Below are 21,057 nucleotides of genomic sequence, written 5' to 3' on the forward strand. Positions count from 1 at the left end.
AGTACTTTCTTCCCGCTCTCCGCCCCTGCTACGTCCCCTTTCAAACCCGAGGCGAACCCATCCCGTGGAAGTAGGGATGCTGATATAAGGCTCTTTCACACCTGCCTTGAAAGCCGAAAAATGCACGGAAAATAGGATTCGCGCCTCCGATGTGAAAGTCGTGAATGCGCTTTGGTGGACAATTGTTTTACGCCTTTTGTCCCGCGACGGGAGGTAGTAACAGCGCCGGGTTACCTGGCAACCCGCCTCCACTTGAAAGGTCGTCGCAGCGAGCCGGAAAAGGTGGGAATGGTCAGCTCATTCATAAAAAAATTACAGGGGAAATCACCTCATGTGATCAAGAAAAGTGCAGGAGTGAAAGTAAAAAAAGTAGCCTATACAATCATGACTGCAGGGACGCCAGGAGGAATGCTCCGTGCGGTAGGCTTTATGCTCAAACGATGTTGACATTAGTAGGTAGGCTACAATTAACGGATATAATAATAAGCTTCAGAGGGCTATAGCTGTCTGTGGCGAGTTGGTCTGACTCAGACCAGGTTATTCCCTCTCGAAATCAGCTCTGTGCATTCCCTTACAAAAACTACTAACGTTATTAGTCATGTGCATTTATAGCCCATACTATTCCCCCGACGAACGTTATGCAGACTGCAGCTGTTTGATATGCGGGCGGTCGTGTATCGTTTCAATTTTAGTAGGACACCATATCGATCTGCCCGCCCACCTTGCGAGTGCGGCGGCGGAGCCCGTTTTGGCGAGTCCGCCCACCTATCCTCTCCCAGCTCAGCGGACTAGGAGAAGGAGGGAGGGAAGTATTGTTGTTGAATTAATTCGTTCATCATACAGTAGCCTAGGCTACACTAACCTATGAAAATATTTATTTGGGCTAGGAGGAGCTGGAAATCCCTCCGCTCGCCTTTCAATCCGGGAGCAGGGGATTTCACCTGAAAGTACACCACAGCACGGGAAAGTGGCCGTGCTGCTTGGCGCTGTGTGAAAGCAATTTCTGTGGCGAGGGTGCGAGCTTTGCGGGACTCCTAAACGGCAATTTTTGCGCGATCTGTGTGTGAAAGAGCCTATAGATATACAGTATCGATGCCGATACATTATTGGCCGATAATCGGTAAATATTAGCTATATATCTATACAAAAAAGTTGTTTACAAGGAAAACTCCTTTGGATAGTTTTAAGCATAAAATGACATAGGGGCCAGTCTACTACAGTATATGCCTTTTGTCATGGTGTTTTATCTGCAGAGTAAGCAGCCATAGGCTTTCAGTTCTATAACGCCTTTATTTCTGTATTGAGTGATGCACTTTAATTACAATAACCTGTATTTGATATATTGACATGTCTGATTTGACAGATTATGTCAAAGCATTTAATTTGTATTCTTAGGCTAAATGCTCTATACACGTCAAAGTATGTTTGGGAAGTGTTTTGTGTATTTTAGTAGAAAAAATAGATTAACATTTGAAGAGTCAGAACTGTTCTTTGTTTTTGTTGTGTTCACAATAGTGATGATGTCAGTTAGATTTGGTTAGGTCAGAGCTATGGAATATTATATCATCCATCTTTTCTCAATACATCTTAGCCTTTCTTTTTCTCAGCCAGGTGTGCATGAACTACAAGTTATTATGAACTTCTTTTTAAAATACAAAAATGTTGAATTATCGGTTACCTTATTGGTATCAGCTATGAGAAGCAGGGAATTATCAGTTATCGATATCAACTAATTTTTTTTTTTTTTTAATCCATATCATGCATCCCTACATGAAAGCGACAAGAAACGTGCACATCTGTGTGTTTGGTCCCCCCTCCCTCTAGAGTGTCACGTTAAGGCAGGTGGGAGGCCGCCGGGTCGAGTCCTGCAGCGATGACAAGGGATTCCCATGGCAGTGTCAGGGGCAGATTAGCTCAAGGTGAAGCCAGCAGCAGCACGAGGCTCTCAAACTGCTAGCATAGCCAACAGAGGAGGCTGGGGGGGGGGGGTAGGGGACAGACTGTTTACTGTCACGCAGGCGGAGGAGCAACCAGATGGAGCGGGGCCATAGGGAAGAGAGAGCAGAACACGACATCGGCTACTGTAGTACCCTGTCTGAGAGGACAATACCCAGGCCTCGCTGGTTCTCCTCAGATATCTCAGCATCAAGTCCGACTGGATCAAACCTCTGGCTCTGTACTGTCACATAGCCTCGTACACACACACACACACACACACACACACACACACACACACACACACACACACACACACACACACACACACACACACACACACACACACACATCCTCTTTTTCCTCATTCTGTCCACTGCCAAAAGTAGCGCTGGACGATAATTCAATATTATCGTCATTTTTATCGTCTTTCAGCGGAATCATTATTGTGATGATGTGATGAAGATCATTTTAATATCGTGACACACATTTTCTGCTATATCGTGATTTTGCATGCGTGAACCCTATTGTCGTGACATTGAGAAAAATCGTTTGATTATCGGGATAATATCCCGATTGAAATCGATATCACGACGATAATGATCTCAATCGTATCGGTCCAGCCCGCCCTAGCCATAAGTAATCATGTCAATCATGTAGAGCCTCCTGTTATGATGCTATTCCTCTTGGCGCATTATTTGTTGTGCCAGGCAGCAGCCAGTGTCATTATTATTACACCAGGCAGCAGCCAGTGTCATTATTATTACACCAGGCAGCAGTGTGGTTATTATTATTACACCAGGCAGCAGCCAGTGTCATTATTATTACACCAGGCAGCAGTGTGGTTATTATTATTACACCAGGCAGCAGCCAGTGTCATTATTGTTACACCAGGCAGCAGCCAGTGTCATTATTGTTACACCAGGCAGCAGTGTTATTATTATTACACCAGGCAGCAGCCAGTGTCATTATTATTACACCAGGCAGCAGCCAGTGTCATTATTATTACACCAGGCAGCAGCCAGTGTCATTATTATTACACCAGGCAGCAGCCAGTGTCATTATTATTACACCAGGCAGCAGCCAGTGTCATTATTATTACACCAGGCAGCAGCCAGTGTCATTATTGTTACACCAGGCAGCAGTGTTATTATTATTACACCAGGCAGCAGCCAGTGTCATTATTATTACACCAGGCAGCAGCCAGTGTCATTATTATTACACCAGGCAGCAGCCAGTGTCATTATTATTACACCAGGCAGCAGCCAGTGTCATTATTATTACACCAGGCAGCAGCCAGTGTCATTATTATTACACCAGGCAGCAGCCAGTGTCATTATTGTTACACCAGGCAGCAGTGTTATTATTATTACACCAGGCAGCAGCCAGTGTCATTATTATTACACCAGGCAGCAGCCAGTGTCATTATTATTACACCAGGCAGCAGCCAGTGTCATTATTATTACACCAGGCAGCAGCCAGTGTCATTATTGTTACACCAGGCAGCAGCCAGTGTCATTATTGTTACACCAGGCAGCAGCCAGTGTCATTATTGTTACACCAGGCAGCAGCCAGTGTCATTATTATTACACCAGGCAGCAGCCAGTGTCATTATTGTTACACCAGGCAGCAGCCAGTGTCATTATTATTACACCAGGCAGCAGCCAGTGTCATTATTATTACACCAGGCAGCAGCCAGTGTCATTATTGTTACACCAGGCAGCAGCCAGTGTCATTATTGTTACACCAGGCAGCAGCCAGTGTCATTATTGTTACACCAGGCAGCAGCCAGTGTCATTATTGTTACACCAGGCAGCAGCCAGTGTCATTATTGTTACACCAGGCAGCAGCCAGTGTCATTATTATTACACCAGGCAGCAGCCAGTGTCATTATTATTACACCAGGCAGCAGCCAGTGTCATTATTGTTACACCAGGCAGCAGCCAGTGTCATTATTGTTACACCAGGCAGCAGCCAGTGTCATTATTGTTACACCAGGCAGCAGCCAGTGTCATTATTATTACACCAGGCAGCAGCCAGTGTCATTATTATTACACCAGGCAGCAGTGTCATTATTATTACACCAGGCAGCAGTGTGGTTATTATTATTACACGTGTGGCAGATCTCTATTGGAATACAGTTTGGCTAATGAGCGGCTCTTAGCTGATCACATTAGACCTGGAGGACACCTAATTACCAGCGGGGGCACTCCAAGCTGCCGTGTCGAGGGGACACAAGAAGTCCTTTAATTAAGGCCTCTCTGAATTCTACCTATGTTTGTACAAGACTGGCTGTGGAAGTGTGTGTGCGTGTGTGTGTGTGTGTGTGTGTGTGTGTGTGTGTGTGTGTGTGTGTGTGTGTGCGTGTGTGTGTGCGCGCGCGCGCTTGCGCGCTTGCGTGCGTGCGTGCGTGCGTGCATGACGTGTGTGTGTGTGTGTTTGTCTGCGTGCCTGTGTGCGTGTGTGTGTGTGTGTGTGTGTACATGTTTGTTTTTATTTTGTATCTGTGTGTGTCTGTGTTTGTGCATGCATTTATGTCTATGTTTATCTATGTGATAACAGGAAAGGTGTAAATAATATGTGTTTAGTTTGTGTGCTGCTGTGTGTGTGGATGAATGGTCGAGTGGCGGAGTAAAACAGCCGGGTGAGTCGCCACCAGAATAAAATGTCGGCCTTGTACGTTTCTGCAAGTCCACGGATATGTCGAATATGAACATTTATGAAGCAAAACACGTCGCGTATCACGTTTCTCGATACGTGTACTGTATATCAGGGGTGTCAAACATACGGCCCGGGGACCAGAACCGGCCCGCCAAAGGGTCAAATGGCTCATTTCCACCACATTTTACAGCCCTGCACAGCTCGTCACCAGTCGGCTCTACTCGTTTCGGCCCGATGGATGTTCTGCTTCGACCGCCGATCATCTGCCCCCGCCCACAGCTGGTCGTCATAGCGACCGCATATCTGTCCTCCGCCTAATAGCCGAAGTAGGCTATAACATAACGTTAAAATTAAATCCATCCACAGAACTTTTAAACTGTTTATGAAATACTGGTGCCTCTAAATGACCTACAGTGTACATGGGCAAATGTGACAATCGGCCAGGAGAATGGATATCACTTTGTAGTTAGTCAAACTCACATGCATGCGCTGCGCGCGGACGGGAGAGGCGCAACAGAGTGAAGCCTGTACCCCGGCGGCCTCTCACCAGGCAAGACCGTGGCTTCACCAAAGACCCGCCTGCGGCCTAGCGGAGCGCTGCACTCAACTAGCTTCCTGAGCAGCTGACTTTTTTCTCTATCAGACAATTGAAACCACCGCCACGATTTTATTTCACCAGAGGCGAAGGCAGCAACACAAAAGACTGATGGAAATATACATAACAGAAGAGAAGGTAAGCCCACTAAACTGGTATGCAGCATTGCATTGGCAGTCAGTAGATAGACAGAGTAAACACGATTCTGCCTGACCAATTCACGTCACCGTATGGTACCGGGTTCACAGAATAGAACCCCGATGAGGCAGGTACGAAAAGTAGCACGACTCAACCCCAATACAACCCGGGCTGGGACAGTTTTTAGCGGTGGAATGAGACCATTTATCGAGTCGAGCGGAGCGGGACCGCCCTACTACCTGCGGTGGAAATGGGCCAAAAGGGTCCAATCCGGCCCACAGGATAACTTTGCAAAGCGTGAAGATTGTACCGAGAAGTCCTTCAATCCAAATGTTTCAGGCTCAGGATTTGACACCTAAAATTGATCTTACCGGGTTTCAGGAGCAAGTTACCATATTAAGAAGCCTATTCATGTTTTCTGTATTCATTACTAGATGGAAGTCTCCTGAGGCTCTGTGTTACAGTGAGGACATTTACACCTGGCACTAACATGCGTTTTCTGTGACCAGATTGCAATCGGATAGTGCTTGACCACCTGAAAGTACAGGTGTAAACGGCCCCCAAGACACATTGAGGCCATTTACACCTGGCGTTAACATGTGGTTTCTGCCATCAGATTGCAATCAGATTGTATTTCATCACTTCAGCCTGATTCCATTTACACCTGGTATTAACATGCATTTTCTGCAATCTGATTGCAGAAATGGTTGTCCTCTCAATCCGCATAAAATTGCTGTATCCAGATTGAGAGGACACATTGCATTTACACTTGTGTTCAATGTGTACACAATGCATCCCTGACCACCTCCGGAGGTGGTTTGATCGATCAGATTGCAATCCATCTTCAATGCGTTTTGGGGGTGTTTACACCTGGCATTTCAAGTGATAAAACACAATCTGATTGCAATCTGATCACAGAAAACGCATGTTAACGCCAGGTGTAAATGGCCTCATTGAGGACGGATTGTGATCTGATCAGGCAAACCACCTCCGGAGGTGGTCAGGGACGCATTGTGACCACATTGAACCACAAGTGTAAATGCAATGCATCCTCTCCATCCCCATACAACCAGCAGTCACTGCTGTTTTTCTGCTGCTCTTCTACGCTATGGAGCTTGCCTGATCCGATCGCAATCGGATCTCAATGTGGACACTGGGGAGACACATATTAATACCAGGTGTGTAAATGGAATCAGGTTAATGTGGTCAAACACTATCCGATTGCGAATCTGATCACAGAAAACGCATGTTAGTGCCAGATGTAAATGGCCTCAGTGTGCAGTTATGCTCTACACACACACATACTGAAGCCTCCTGACTGAGTCATGAGCCTCTAACTACACTCCCTGCATTTCATATTCAAACAGACACTCTGGCTCCAGTCAGTGTTAAGAACCTGCCCGGTCCACAGGAAGATGACTTCTCTCTCTCTCCCTCTCTCTCTCTCTCTCCCTCTCTCCCTCTCTCTCTCTCTCTCGCTCTCATTACATTCCCCCCCCTCTTTCATTCTCTCTCCCTCCGTCTCTCTCTCTTCCTCTCCGTCTCTCACTCTCAGTTTCTCTCTCTCTCGAAAAACGCAGAGGCGAGCAGTCAGGAAATGCACATCAGTCATAATACTTTCCTAAAATGAAAACAGATTCCGCGTCACTTCTTTGCAGCCTCCCTCTCTCTCTCTCTCTCTCTCTCTCTCTCTCTCTCTCTCTCTCTCTCTCTCTCTCTCTCTCTCTCTCTCTCCTTCAGTCGAAAACATTCTTCTCTCTCTCTCTCTCTCAAGTACGACTGTGTGTCTCCCCCTCTCTCTCTCTCTCTCTCTCTCTCTCTCTCTCTCCTTCAGTCGAAAACATTCTTCTCTCTCTCTCTCTCTCAAGTACGACTGTGTGTTTCCCTCTCTCTCTCTCTCTCTCTCTCTCTCTCTCTCTCTCTCTCTCTCTCTCTCTCTCCTCCCCCGGGTCCTTCGTCTCCTCCTCCGTCAGCGCCACTTCAAATTCATTGCCCGCCTCAGATCTTTCCCGTCGTTTCGCTTGTGATCTTCTTTTCTTTTTGTCCGACACGTTGTTTGTTTGTTTGTTTGTTTTGCGAGTCGCGATCTCGAGTGTCTGCCGGGCGATCTCGAGTGTCTGCCGCCCGGCCCGGCTCCCCCGCCGCGGTGCTAGAGGTGTGTGCGTGCCCGACGGGGATATGTACCCAATAAAGCCCCCCCCACGGTATGGGGGCCACTTATGTTTTTGAGGGTTTTTTCTTTATGGATGCCGGTTGTAATAACAGCCAGTAAATCAGGCAGAGAGACAAGGCTAGTAGTGCATGTTGGAATGTTGTTAAACAGGCTGTCGGGACAGAGATTTGACTGCTTGGCTACAAGCATGTTACGTAGGAACACGGTAAATATGACCCTCACCTGCTCTCCCACTGCCTTCTGAGGTTTGAGAAAGTGTCTTTTTAGGTAACTGTACTGACAGGCATGTCGAAAAGTCCGGCCCTGGCGCCAATTGTGGCCCGCGGACAGATTTTAAGCGGCCCTCGGCTTGTCTCTCAAAATATACTATATGTGGCCCTCCACACAGTATTGGTTAATCAAGCAAGTTTAATTTGCATTTTATCCCCTTCACCTAACGATGACCGCACTATCATACAGTTTGTACACGCACCAAGTAGGAACAGCACAGGCAGAACTAATGTTTTCAGATGGTAAACAAAATACTTAAAGTCGAACTGAACCCGTTCGTCACGTGCATAATGAGTCCGTTTCAGACTGAAAACATAGTTTGTCTAAGATGACAGGTTGAGAGGCGGGTCATAGTATCATGTCGATGATTTTTTGATTTGACAATTCTGGGGACTGGATTGGGCTTTGGCCAATCCTGGCGTGTTCCTCCTCCAAATCGAGTGCGATTCAGTGTGTTGTGGCGCTCTCCTCGGGAAGAGCCTTTTGACGGGAGGTTAGTGGCTGAGTGGAGCTCAGCGAGCCGCAGGCAGCCAGCTGCCTTCGTGTTGCCGAGCGGAGAGTGCAGCACGTCGGCCTGGAATCTCCGAAGTGCGACCCCTGACAACCAAGCTCTCAGATGCACGCGCCATTATCGCTGCTGTAAATACGATATCCCTGGAATGCGTGGTTTTAACGAGCCAGTTACATTTCTTTGCATTCTTAGAGATTATAGTTTTTGGTTTTTGTTCATGTTTCTAACAATTGGCCAAGTTAGTAGTTCGTTTATGGGATAGGAATTCTGCCAGATGACAGGCACTAGGCGCCATTTTCTACTTCATTTGGAAGAGAAAATGATCCTGAAATGAAGATTTGATTGACAGCTGCATGTCGTGATATGATTGGTTGAAATAGGGTAGAAATTTGATAGTACTAGGTGACGTGAGCAAGCTGTACATTACTGTAAAAAAAAGTGTGAAAAACGAAAGAAATTAGTTTGTTGTGATTTGTTTGGCATACATTATTAAATAGGTGCATACCCAGGTATTTGAACTAAAAGAAAAGAAAAGACATTTTTGGGTTCAGCTCGACCTTAAAGTACAATTGTATGTGATTTTTTATTTTATTTTTTAATAACCCATATGATGCGAGAAGCACCTGGCCCCCCCGGCATTTTCACGTGATCTAATCTGGCCCCCATTCAAAAAGGTTTGGACAGCCCTGATGTATGAGACCATCAGTGTACTATTATCCTCGATAGGGCTGCGACTAACGATTATTTTCACTGCCGATCAATCCGTCGATTATCTTCTCGATCAATCGATTAGTTGCTTGGTCTATAAAATGCCAGAAAACTGTGAAAAACGCATGTCGATCAGTGTTCCATGATCCATCAGTGTCCCAACGCCCAAGACGACGTCCTCAAATGTCTCCTATCGTCCACAACCCAAAGATATTCAGTTTACTGTCATTGAGTAAAGGAACAGAAATAATTCACATTTAAGAAGCTGGTCTCAGAAAATGTTGGTTTTCTAAAAAAAAAAAAAAAAAAATCAAACCAAATAATCGCTTATCAAAATAGCTGCCCATTAATTTAATAGCTGACAACTAATACGAGTCGAAGCTTGAAGACGTGCGCGCACATCTGTCTCGCCTTCAACGTCGAGATGCAAAGACCAGCCTCCCTCTCTCTCTCTCTCTCCTCCTCCTCTCTCTTTGTGTGTCTCTCTCTCTCTCTGCGTCTCGTACCCTCTAGCTAGCAGGACGGACGCCGGCTCGTCGTCGTTTAGCGTTTTGTCCCGTCCTCGCCTAACGACCCCTCCGAGTGAGTAACCGCCGTGACACTGCGGCCGGTCGTAAATATTCTCAAGCAGCCTAGCTGAGGGATGCTCTTTCTCCAGCCCCCCCCCTGGCTTTTAAAAGGGGCTGTGTTGTTTGGTGGGGCCAGCATGACGGCCAACACCACCACCACCACCCGCTACACACAGTGTGACTGAATGAGAGCGTTCCTGCAGGCAGGAACGCTCTCAGCTAGCAGAAAGCTGACGAAGCTATAATCACTGCTTCCTATGTTGGACTGCTGTGTGCGGCTCAGACACCACCATTGATCTGCGCCCAGGAAGGCGGTGTGGCATCAATTACACCGTCATTCAATCAGGATTCAATTCTGAAGGTGTTGAACCAGCTACTACGAGGCCTGCACGATATGAGGAAAATCTGCGATGTGCGATAACATTGTTCAATATAGCGACGACGATATGACTTGCGATGAATAAACAAATATTAAAGGGTGCATATTAGCTATACAGTTCCTGTGTCTTTCTGCTTTAATAATGCTAACATAGACCCAAAACATACTGAATAAAGAAATGAAGTACACACTGACTCTAGCTGAAACTACACGTGTACAGCATGGGCTTTAGCAGAGGGGCGGAGCGCACTGTTGCAAGGGAAAGGTGTACGCTGGATTTACAACACAAGACAAAACGATCAGATGCTGAGTGGGAATGCATGACGCATGTAAATAAAACCACTTTTGTTATTCCTTGCGTTTCAGGCAGTCTTTGCGATGTGTTTATTGCGCATGTTCATATTGCGATGACGATGAAAATACGATTAATTGTGCAGCCCTAGCTACTACACTACTTGTCTGGGTTTAAAAATCACATCTTTGCTGTCACATGGCACCCTATTATTACATTTACTGTCACAAAAACAACCCCTATTTTCTTTACAAAAAAAATAGATGCATATAACACGCCATGATAAAATATAGCAGCGAAGTTTGTTTCTCATCTCTTCCCAGCTCACCTTCCTTCCCTCTCTGAGATGAGTTGATAGTGTAAATAGTGCAGCGTAGCAGCACAGTGGTTCTCAATGTGGGGTCCGGGGAACCACCAAGAGGTCCTTGAGGGGGGTTCCTGGGGGTCCCCCGACAAATTGATGAATTACTCAACTTCAGCATTATTTCATTGACAAGAAGTTAGCACAATTAGAGAATGTAGAAGAAGAAGAAGAACTGTTCTGATCCTGATCAAGGGTTTGATCATGATTCTTTTTCATGTTGTTAAAAAGACTATTTTTTTTCAAAGTTACTGAACACGATATGGACCAAAAATCACATCTCTGTATTGTTAGGCTGAATGGCGATACATCAATCTCTGTGTTTTCTACCAAGTAGGCTAAATGTTCAGTTGTACATCAAAGCCACATGTGAGATGATGTCACAAACACTTAAAACAAAACTGTGATCAAAATAAAATGCAAGGACAGAGTTTCCTTCCCTGACTATTGGTGCTTTCACAAAATATTGAGCCAATGAGATTTTTTTGATCAATAATAATCAGTAATGTAGCTATAATGACTAAGTAAAGGCAAATAATAGAACAGCTATAACAGTCCGGTAACCTCAGAAAATCACATCGCTTTTGTAATGCAGTCTGTAAGACCACTTACGCAATATCACAATATTACAAAATCCAAAACCGAAGATGACATCTAGTCTCACGTCGTGATATCGATATCATGTAATATCGCTATATTGCCCGGCCCTACCTTGATATGAAGAAGGTTGAGGTTGGACAACCGACATGCATGATCATCACCTAAAAAGCCACCAGGAGCTGTTGTTGTGGTTCTCAGCTTGATCTGCCTGGGCTCAATTCACCACCACATGCCTTTCCACTCGGCTGGCTGTTGTACTAGAGCAGTTAACTCGCTCATCGCAAAGTTATCCTCAGTGAAAACAGGCCGCTCAAGTCCGCCTTCCGCAAAAAAAAACCTGCCGGTTCTGCAGACTACGGGCTGTAAAGTTTGCTCAGGAATCACAACAGATACCAGATAAGCCTCCAATACCGAGTTTGAAAGTATGCTCGATATACAGAATCAAAAAATGCCTTATTGATCCCTGTGGGGAAATTGGGATACATGCCACTGTCTGTCAAAATAGTCTCACCTCTCCTTTCCCAGTGAGACATCATTATTTTATCTAAATATATGATATATGTATATATATATATTAATTTATATATCAATATATTGTATATAAATTGCTTTTTGATGCCTCAGTTCACATTAAAACAAGATTGTATTGCTTTCTAACCTTTCAAGTCATAACCAGGTACTGCAGGCATTATGTCCGTATGAACCCTGCCCATTGCTTGATACAATTAAAAGATTATTTGCTGAAGATCAGATCTCTCTCTCTCTCTCTCTCTCTCTCTGTCTGTCTGTCTGTCTGTCTGTCTCTCTCTCTCTCTCTCCCTCTCTCTGTCTCACAGAGTAGCTACAGAAATATTTGACAGAGGCAGCCAGCCCTCTTTCCCAGTTAGTTGCTTGGCAATGTAACAGAGTTCCAGACTGGTGAAATATTATTTCAAGGTGGACGAGGATAATTGCCACAGTAAAACTGCAGTGCTCTTGATGGGAACAGAAATATTGTTATTCCCTCTATATTGTTTATCAAGATTATTGACAAACATTGCAAATAAATGCCAAAGTATGTGGGCCAGTTGGATTTTGTTTTGTTTTGGTAAGAATAATATGCACATGCCTGGCTGAAGTAGCCTATTATAGACTACAAACAGATAGTGTGGAGTATAGTGTTTTTAATTGTGGCTATGGGTGGTGTGGTGTGTTGTTATAACAGGTTTGGTGGTAAAAAATATACATTAGGCTATATATTTTTTTTTCTTTTTTTTCTCGTGTTAATTATTGTCTAATAATTGGTTCACCTTTGTACAGTGGGCACACACATTTAAGCGTGCCTCCCACGGTCTTTATGACCTGTCAGTGTCGATCACCACACTGGCACTGGCTCACTCGCGTGTCTGTGTCTGTTATACGAGCAGTGATTATTTTGTATACTCACCAGAGAGAAGAGGTTGGAGTGGCAGTCCTCAAGGCTTGCCCCGTTAGCCACCCAATTCGCCGCTGTAGTCATACTCGTCCGCCGTTAGGGTCGTCAGTGCTGGGCATGTCGAAAACAACCCCACAACATCGGTACCGACACCGAGCTATAGTAGGGCTGGTTGGTTGAAATCGGTTCTCCCCTCTCTCACTCACTCACAATAAGTCTGCCACGCCACAGCCAAAACAAGCTGGCGCTAACCTCCTCACAAGAGGTCCAGATCGAAGAATACTAGTAATATAAATAGAAACGGGATGTGATCGCGGGGAGAGAGAGAGAGAGGATTTGGGCGTTTTCAGAAAGAAGTGCAGAACGCACCCATAAAAGCCCAGTTAGCTCTTGATCTCGCCAAAATGTAATGTTGTAAATCCGATCAGAACATTGTTACAAATCCAGGTCAGGCGACTCCAAGTCTGATCATTGTCAAAGGCGGAGAACACAGAAATGTCTCCATTTCAATCCAAGCGGAGGGGGATACGATCAGCCCGTTTCCACAGCGGTCTATCCGTTGATACTTTAATGATTAAATGAGCATAATCCATAAGGAAATCGATCTGTTCTTTTCTTCATCCACGCCGAAAGGTACAATCCTGCCGGAGAACTTCAAGCCCCCCCCCCCCCCCAAAAAAAAGAAAGATTGTAGCTTTAGACGTCCATTATGGCTACAATAGAAACGATAAATAAGATGTAAACTTTCAGATGAGAAATCGCATGCAAAGATATCCGATCCAGTCTGCTCCCTCCACACGCTGATGCACCACTTGTGATAGTTTTAGAGAATTGCAACGAGCTATTTATAGCCTTCTTTCTTACCACAACGGTTCCTCAGTCACAATGTAGCCGAGAGAGAGAGAGAAAGAGAGAGAGAGAGAGTCTGCCAGGCAGGCAGGCAGGCACTGCGATCTGGAATGTTTAATCCGTGTTGCTAGTTTTGAATTAAAACGGGCCGCAGACGAGAGAGTCCATAACACAAAATAATCTTTGGCAGGGGGCAAGACAAAGTCGACGGGCTTCCAAAAAATGAGTCAAACGATTTCTCGTTTCTTCAGAAAACTATTCTTACTCCACCAGCAGGAAAACGGCAGCAGCAGGCTTCTGTAGACCGAGGTTTGAAGAAAAAAATCCTTCCTTCCTTCCTTCCTTCCTTTCTGTTTTATATCATTACGAAATGTCCTCCACACTCGCCGCAATTACAGCCCGAATCTTTGCATATAACCGCCGGACAACAACAAAAAAAAACATCTCCTGGACAGAAACGCGAAAGAAAACGTGTGCACAAATCCAGTGACAGTCCTTGTGTCTGGCGCCGATTATTAAAATAGATGTTGCTGCACGCTGGATCGCAGAGGAGCGTCACTATAGCCTATTTTTCTTTCTTAAAAAAAAACCCCACCGTGACATTTAAAAACGTCTCCTCCTCGTTGGCCACGGCTGGTGATGTGATCATCGAAGTACAACAACCGCCAACATTACATGATTTCACAGCGAGGAATTCGGCTTCAGCGGCGGCGGCGAGTCGTCCCTCTCCAGGCATTGTTTATCTGTCAGAGCACGTTACATTGGTAAATGAGCGTATGTGTGCGTGTGCGTGTGTGTGTGTGCGTGCGGTGCGCGCAGCCAGAGTGTCTGTGGAGCCTACTTGGTTGCGCGAACAGCCGCTGTACGTACTAGCAATTTCGCGCACTATCTGCCAGCCCACCACGCATTGTAATGGCGGTCGGCAGACAGTGTGCTCGCCTTCCCATTTGGCCAAGTTATAGCGCTAACCTCACGTGATCACACAGTCAGGGATTATTACAGAATCTTTTGATGGTTAATATATACAAGCGTGATGCGTCGCTGGAGACGCGCATTGACAACCAGCTGTCAGCTGCTGTGTGAATTCCCGTATTTATTTATTTGACACATTGTTGAATAATATGTTTTGTTGTTATACAGTTAAGTGTGCTTGAGGAAAGACATTTGTTTTCATATTACTACCTCCCGTTTGTTTATTTTTTCCCATTGCTGCATAGTTCTGATGCATCGTTATATTATTTATGGAATAACTCTGTTCTCACAACAGTGATGTAATAGATGTAGGCTACCATCTTGTTCAATCAATGCCATTCAAGTGATTAACATGGCCTAGAATTAGGCCATGTTATTTTTATTATTAGAATTTGTCTGTTATCCAGTATTAATAAATTGAATTATTGTTATTATTGTTGTTGTTGTTGTTGTTGTTGTTGTTGTTGGTGGTGGACTGGTGGTGGTGTTGTTCATAAGCTGTGAAATATTTGCATTAGGAATATTGTATTATGTTTTGTTTTCTTTACACTGTATAAAAGTGTCCATTCTCTATTGTCTAAGACAGGTGGAGCCGTTTGAGGCTGGAGAACAAACGGTTATGAATATCCACAACTTCCTGAGGCAGACAGAAGGGGACATCTAGGAGTTAGTCCACCCATTCTTTCTCCTATTAATAATTCATTGACTGAAGCTACTCATATTGTTTTATTGTATTTCATAGAATTACATTGATTCATTTAATATTAATGCATTTTGAACAATTTATAATAATTTATAGCCTATACTTGTTTACAGTGTAATCGTGTTTACAGACATTCACTTCATTCACTTCATTCACTTGACTTGAGAGACTCCATGCTTGTTCATTTTGTTTGATTTCATACATTTCTATAGCATATTGTCATTTTTGTTCATGTGATTGTCTACTTTTGTGCCAGACAGAAAACCAGCCATGAAATGCTTTACCTCTGGGAAGTGGGCTAAATAACGCTCCAAAGTTTTGGCGAGGAGAAAAGCCGCCATGGCCTTTTTCAAAAGGGGTCCCTTGACCTCTGACCTCAAGATATCTGAATGAGAATGGGTTCTATGGGTACCCAAGAGTCTCCACTTTACAGACATGCCCACTTTATGCTAATCCCATGCTTTTCTTTCTTTTTTCTCCCCCCCCCTTCCCGCAAAAACCATGCCGTTTTTTTGCATGCTGTATAAAATGTTATTCTCGCCTATGCTATTTGAATATTTCCACATACTGGGGCCCCTAAACAATCTTGGAATTGCATAACTTGGGTATGACTGCAAAGTGGAGACCAGTAGCCATTTCATTGTAGTGAGACGATTTTTTTGGAACTCGACCTTAGTGAAAAATGAGATATTGTGAATTCTAGGATAATCACAGCCTCATGAAACTTTACAACCACAAACCAGAGACCTATAGGGCATTCAGGGCATGCAGGGGATGGCCATCATATTTCCATCATAATGTTCTAACCCCATACTCAAACATTCAACATTTGAATACACGCCTAGTCAAAACACAATGTTTATTACAGATTTATGAGAAGAAAACCTTGACACACAGTTCTGAGCTGCACCTCAAATTAACCTTCAGGTTCCCAGCTTTCCGATGATGTGTACTATGTGGCATATAATGTTGACCTCTCACCCTAAAATTGTGGGTGGAGTAGAAGACATAAAATTAATTATTATCATGAATATATGATTATATTGTTTTCTTCATAGCCTATATGTCGAATAACTTGATATGGCGGGATAATGTGCAAACTAAGCGAAGTCATGCAAAAACATGTGAACTAAACGTTTTACTAGTCTGGTCTGCATGATGTACCCCTTTTTAACACTGAGCACCCACCTGCCCCTCTAAACGTCTCTGCACACCTTAGGGTAGTTTGTTGTACTTTTTGCCTTCTTGTTGTCAATTTGTTGTATGTTTTGTGGAAAACTTTTGGGTAATTGAGGTAGTTTGTGGTACACTAGGATACTTTGGAGTTAATTGTGATACTTTGGAGCACTTTGTGATTCTTTGTAGTTCCATGTGGTATTTATTGGTGCTTAGTGATATTTTGGGATACATTGCAGTATACTTTATGGTAGTTTGTGGTATGTATTGGTCAGTGTTGGGGATAACGCATTACAAAAGTAACATATTACATGTAATATATTACTTTTAGCAGTAACTCAGTAATATAACTTATTACCAATGGGATTCCAGTAATATTATACCAGTTACTCTGTCAAGTAACACAAGTTACAAATTGAGTTACTTTTTGGAAACAAAGCACATATTTAAATAAAGATGCAATCATTTCCTAATCAAATTGTATGTTTTTTATTCAAATAACCACTATAGATGACAATAACAAAGGAAAGGGATAACATTTCAAATTTTGGATGGTGTACACTAACTTCGGTTTTAATTCTTTTTCGGGATGGTTCTGGGGGCGGCGATGTCATTCTGCAACTGCTGTTATTGTGGTGAAAGTCATGCAAAAGTAGTGTAATAAGTAATTAGTTACTCTACACAGACAGTAATATTGTAAACTAAAGTAACTAATAATATGTAGTATATTACATTTTGAAAGTAACTTGCCCAACACTGGTATTGGTACTTTGGGGGTACTTCAGCACTTTCCATAACTGGCTGCCCATTATGGTTCATTCCATAAAAGGATCTGGTTGCTTCTCCTCAGTACTCTAGTAACGGACAAGCCCGTCTTTTATTGTCACACGAACACCACAACACATGCATGCGGCCACAACACACTCATGCTGACGGTGGCCGGTGAAAAGTGTCCTCTGCATTTAACCCATCCAGGCATGTCCTTTTCCTCCGGGGGGCAGGCCAGGAGCAGTGGTCGCTTTCTCGTACAGCGCCCAGGGACCAACTTCGGATGTTGTCGTCACTGGTCGGATGACGATGACGATCTGATCTTCTGCATGTTTTTTAGTGGGGGGGATATATACGGAGGAACCCCCTGGGGGGGCACGGGGAGAACATGCAAACTCCACACAGAGAGAAAGGCCCTTACGACGAGATAACCCACCTGGGCAGTATAGGCAATGAGGATATGGGGGGGGGAACACAACCACAGCGCCCACAGTGTCCCAGGCGAGAATCGAACCCAGGACCTTCCAACTGTGAGGCGACAGCGCTTACCACTGCGCCACTGTACCAAAGCGCTTATGGCTGTTCAGTGTTCACCGACTATCATCATGGTCCGGATTCTGTCCGTCCTTTGTGTCCTGTCCCAAGGATTCCATCATCCTCATCAAGCTGGAGACGCTCTTCTGTCCCCTTGCTGGTTGGACGGTCCTTGGCCTGTCAATGCTCTGATACTCCACTTGGGGCTGAAGCACATGGAGTGGAGTGTCCATGGGACTGTGGGATCACTCTCCATCTGGCTAGTCTTGAATGTCACTGGCCTAGCCAGGTTGGGATGATGTATAGATAAATCATCTGATGCCCTTACACACATCGTTCTTGTTGTGACCCAGCAGTGGCAATTGGCAGAGAAAAAATAGTATAGTATTTTTAGTCCCCATACATAGACCAAAGCTATACAAAACATAATAGCTTTTTGTTAATATTTATTATGTAAATTTACAGTAGCTATTATTTTTTATTATGTTAACAGCTTCAGTCAGTGAAAGAAAGCGCATTATCTTTACGATGTACCAAATGTGATTACCTAAGCCATGAATTAATTAAGTCATTTTCCTTCATCACTGCTAAGATTCTGAGCAATCTGATCGAATATAATTATACGACAAGATCGGAACACGAATAGATATGACGCAACAAATTCAAGGGTGTTGGTGGAGTATATTCATGGCAAAAATATAGCATGCACAGTGGCAATCCTTTAATTTATATTTTATATTTCTTATTACATAGATTGTTCTAATCTATATAACATGTATCTCTACAGAAGATCAGCACATAATGTGTCAAATCCATCATGATAAAAACTATTCTCACATTAATCACTACAGCTTTATGTATTTGAGGAAACACCCTGCAGCTGGTACATATTACCAGAGAGAGAGAGCGTTCGGTCCAGTAGCTCCTCTTATCTGAGAAGAGGAGAAAAACAAAGATATGAATCAGATGGATGAGAGAGGGTTCAGTCTGGCGGTTATTGATCTCTTCGCTCGCAGGAATGATCCAGAACTCATTTGGAGACTTTTTTTCTCTCTCTCCTTTGTTCAAATACATCCTTAAGACTTTCACAAGTAGGCTACTGTGGCACACTTTGGTGGCGCAAAGCAGCAGACCAGATACAGTATGTTGAGGTCCTACTGTACAGTATATGTATTTGAAATAGGTCTACCACACATGCCCCCTTGGTCTCCAGTTGACTTCATCCTTTAATGATTAAAGCTGTCGTTGTCGAGACCAGTGGTTTCCAAACTTTGTTCTGGGGACCCGTTTTTTTTAAATGACAAACCATCGTGACCCAATTCACAATATAGGCCATATATCTATCAATTGTAAGAAGGGCAAATTTGTGAATATAAATGAACGTTCCCGACCATAATTTACTGCCAGTTCACCTTATCTTGAATAGGTAAACCAGCCATCTTGAAGAAATATACGTTTGATAAATCATGACTTTGTTTTATGCACGTTATTGAAAACATACACATGTTAAATATGTTATGAATGAGCCCAAATAAATGCATTTAAGTGGAGTTAACAGGCTGTCTCATTGTTTTTATTTTCTCAGTAAAACAATGTACATATTTGTCACGGCCAGGACTCTTAGCATTAACAGTAACGTACATCATCAGCTTGTATGTCGAGGGATTGACTAGCAAGCCACTGAAACGGTGGCATCAGCCAGATGTGTTAGCTCACCTGTAATAAAGCCTTCCCTGCAGAGGTAGGAGTGGTGCATCACCCAGATGTAAATGGTAAATGGCCTGCATTTATATAGCGCTTTTATCCAAAGCGCTTTACAATCAGTAGGTACATTCACCCATTCACACACCGATGGCGGCAGGCTGCCACGCAGGGTGCTGGCACACCATCAGGAGCAATTTGGGGTTCAGTATCTTGCCCAAGGACACTTCGACATGCAGACTGGAGGAGCCGGGAATCGAACCACCGACCTCTTTCATCCAGAGCGATTAGTGACGACCCGCTCTACCTCCTGAGCTACAGCCGCCCCCAGATGTGTTAGCTCACCTGTAATAAAGCCTGCCCTGCAGAGGTAGCAGTGGTGCAACTCAAGATCTCGACATCAACAAATCATCAATCATCAGTGATGATGTCAGTGATGTCATCAGCATGTCACCATTATGATATTATGATGTCACTCGAGCAATTACATTTCTTATCACATTACTGATGGCGTCCAATTCAGTCTGACATCGCTGATGATGTCACAATGTCAATGACATCATCAGTGGGTATGACATCACTGCGGGCGGGCAGTGTTATACATTCTCAGTGACATCATCAGTGATTTGGGATGCAAATCGTGACCCTATGACATCACTGACGACGTCACAATTGTTATAGCGACATCATTGATGACATCATCATCTAATGCTCGAGTGACATCACTGGTGACATCACCAATTCTATTAAGTGATCATTAGTGACAGACATTGGAAAAGTGAGAGAGGAAGTAGACTCAGTAGAGGGACAGATTGTAGGGAAACAGTGGATGGATAAATCCAGAAGAAGGCGGTAATGCAATATACTGTATATATATATATATATATATATATATATATATATATATATATTAGTGAAATGTTTTATGGCCGGAAATGACATCACACCACAGAAATCTCTGGTGCAACGTGCAACATGGGATATATGCATGCTCCATATCAGAAAAGAAGAAAGAAAGGAAAAATAGGCTAAAAGGGACGAAACATAAGCGTAACATAAGCATATTTGAAAAGATTACAGTTGCCAGTTCATGGACAGTGATGAGTGTTTATCATTCATACCCAGAGGAGTGTGTTTCCTTTCTCGGCAGCAACAGCAGCAACCTTGCAGCGTCTTCATTAGTGATTGATGGAGCACCGTGTGCTAAGCTAACACACACACACACACACACCTATAGCAAGCAGCAAATTCCCTCCATAAAATCAGATGAGAGTTTCTCCTCTCCTCGCGGCTCCAATACCTCTCTGGCATTTCCTGGAGCGCGGAGAGTCTGGCTGAGAAGAATAGATGGTCTGCATTATAATGAACATGGGCTGACACCGCCTCATCCATCATTCCACCCAGGAAAATTATAGCCGTGCCAATGAGAAAGAGAAGAGAGGGAGAGAGACTTTAAATCACCAGTCCAAAGCAGCAGACTGTCTACAGGTCTCTAGCGCTTCTTACAGACTGTCATCGGCGTATTATTTTTGCTTTATTTTACATACAGGCCCTGTGCCTTGTCCAGTGTGTGGTCTTTCAACTATACAAGAGGGTGATGTCTAGTAGTGTCTACACCTGTCTGTCTCTCTGTTGGTGTGCTCCGTCTGTGGGTGTTTGGGATATTTGCCTACGTTCTGTGTACTATTTTACGTCGTGCCTAACTCTATTTGAATGTAGTCTGGGCACCTTTGACTCCGCTTTGTGTC

General features: G+C 44.0%; 1 protein-coding gene across 1 annotated transcript in view; it reads right to left on the reverse strand.

Moving 5' to 3' along the window:
• Nucleotides 1–12,690, reverse strand: part of LOC310795806 (mediator of RNA polymerase II transcription subunit 13-like) — a gene marked incomplete at its 5' end in the record, with an annotated part of 173,802 nt that extends 161,112 nt beyond the window's left edge. The window contains one exon of the mRNA XM_083657895.1: nucleotides 12,619–12,690. Within this exon, the coding sequence (XP_083514021.1) occupies nucleotides 12,619–12,690 (72 nt within the window). The remainder of the gene's footprint in view (nucleotides 1–12,618) is intronic.
• Nucleotides 12,691–21,057: the final 8,367 nt, after the last annotated feature.

The sequence above is a fragment of the Poromitra crassiceps genome (genome assembly GCF_964638095.1).
Source record: "Poromitra crassiceps genome assembly, chromosome: 21".
In the NCBI taxonomy this organism is placed as follows: domain Eukaryota; kingdom Metazoa; phylum Chordata; class Actinopteri; order Beryciformes; family Melamphaidae; genus Poromitra; species Poromitra crassiceps.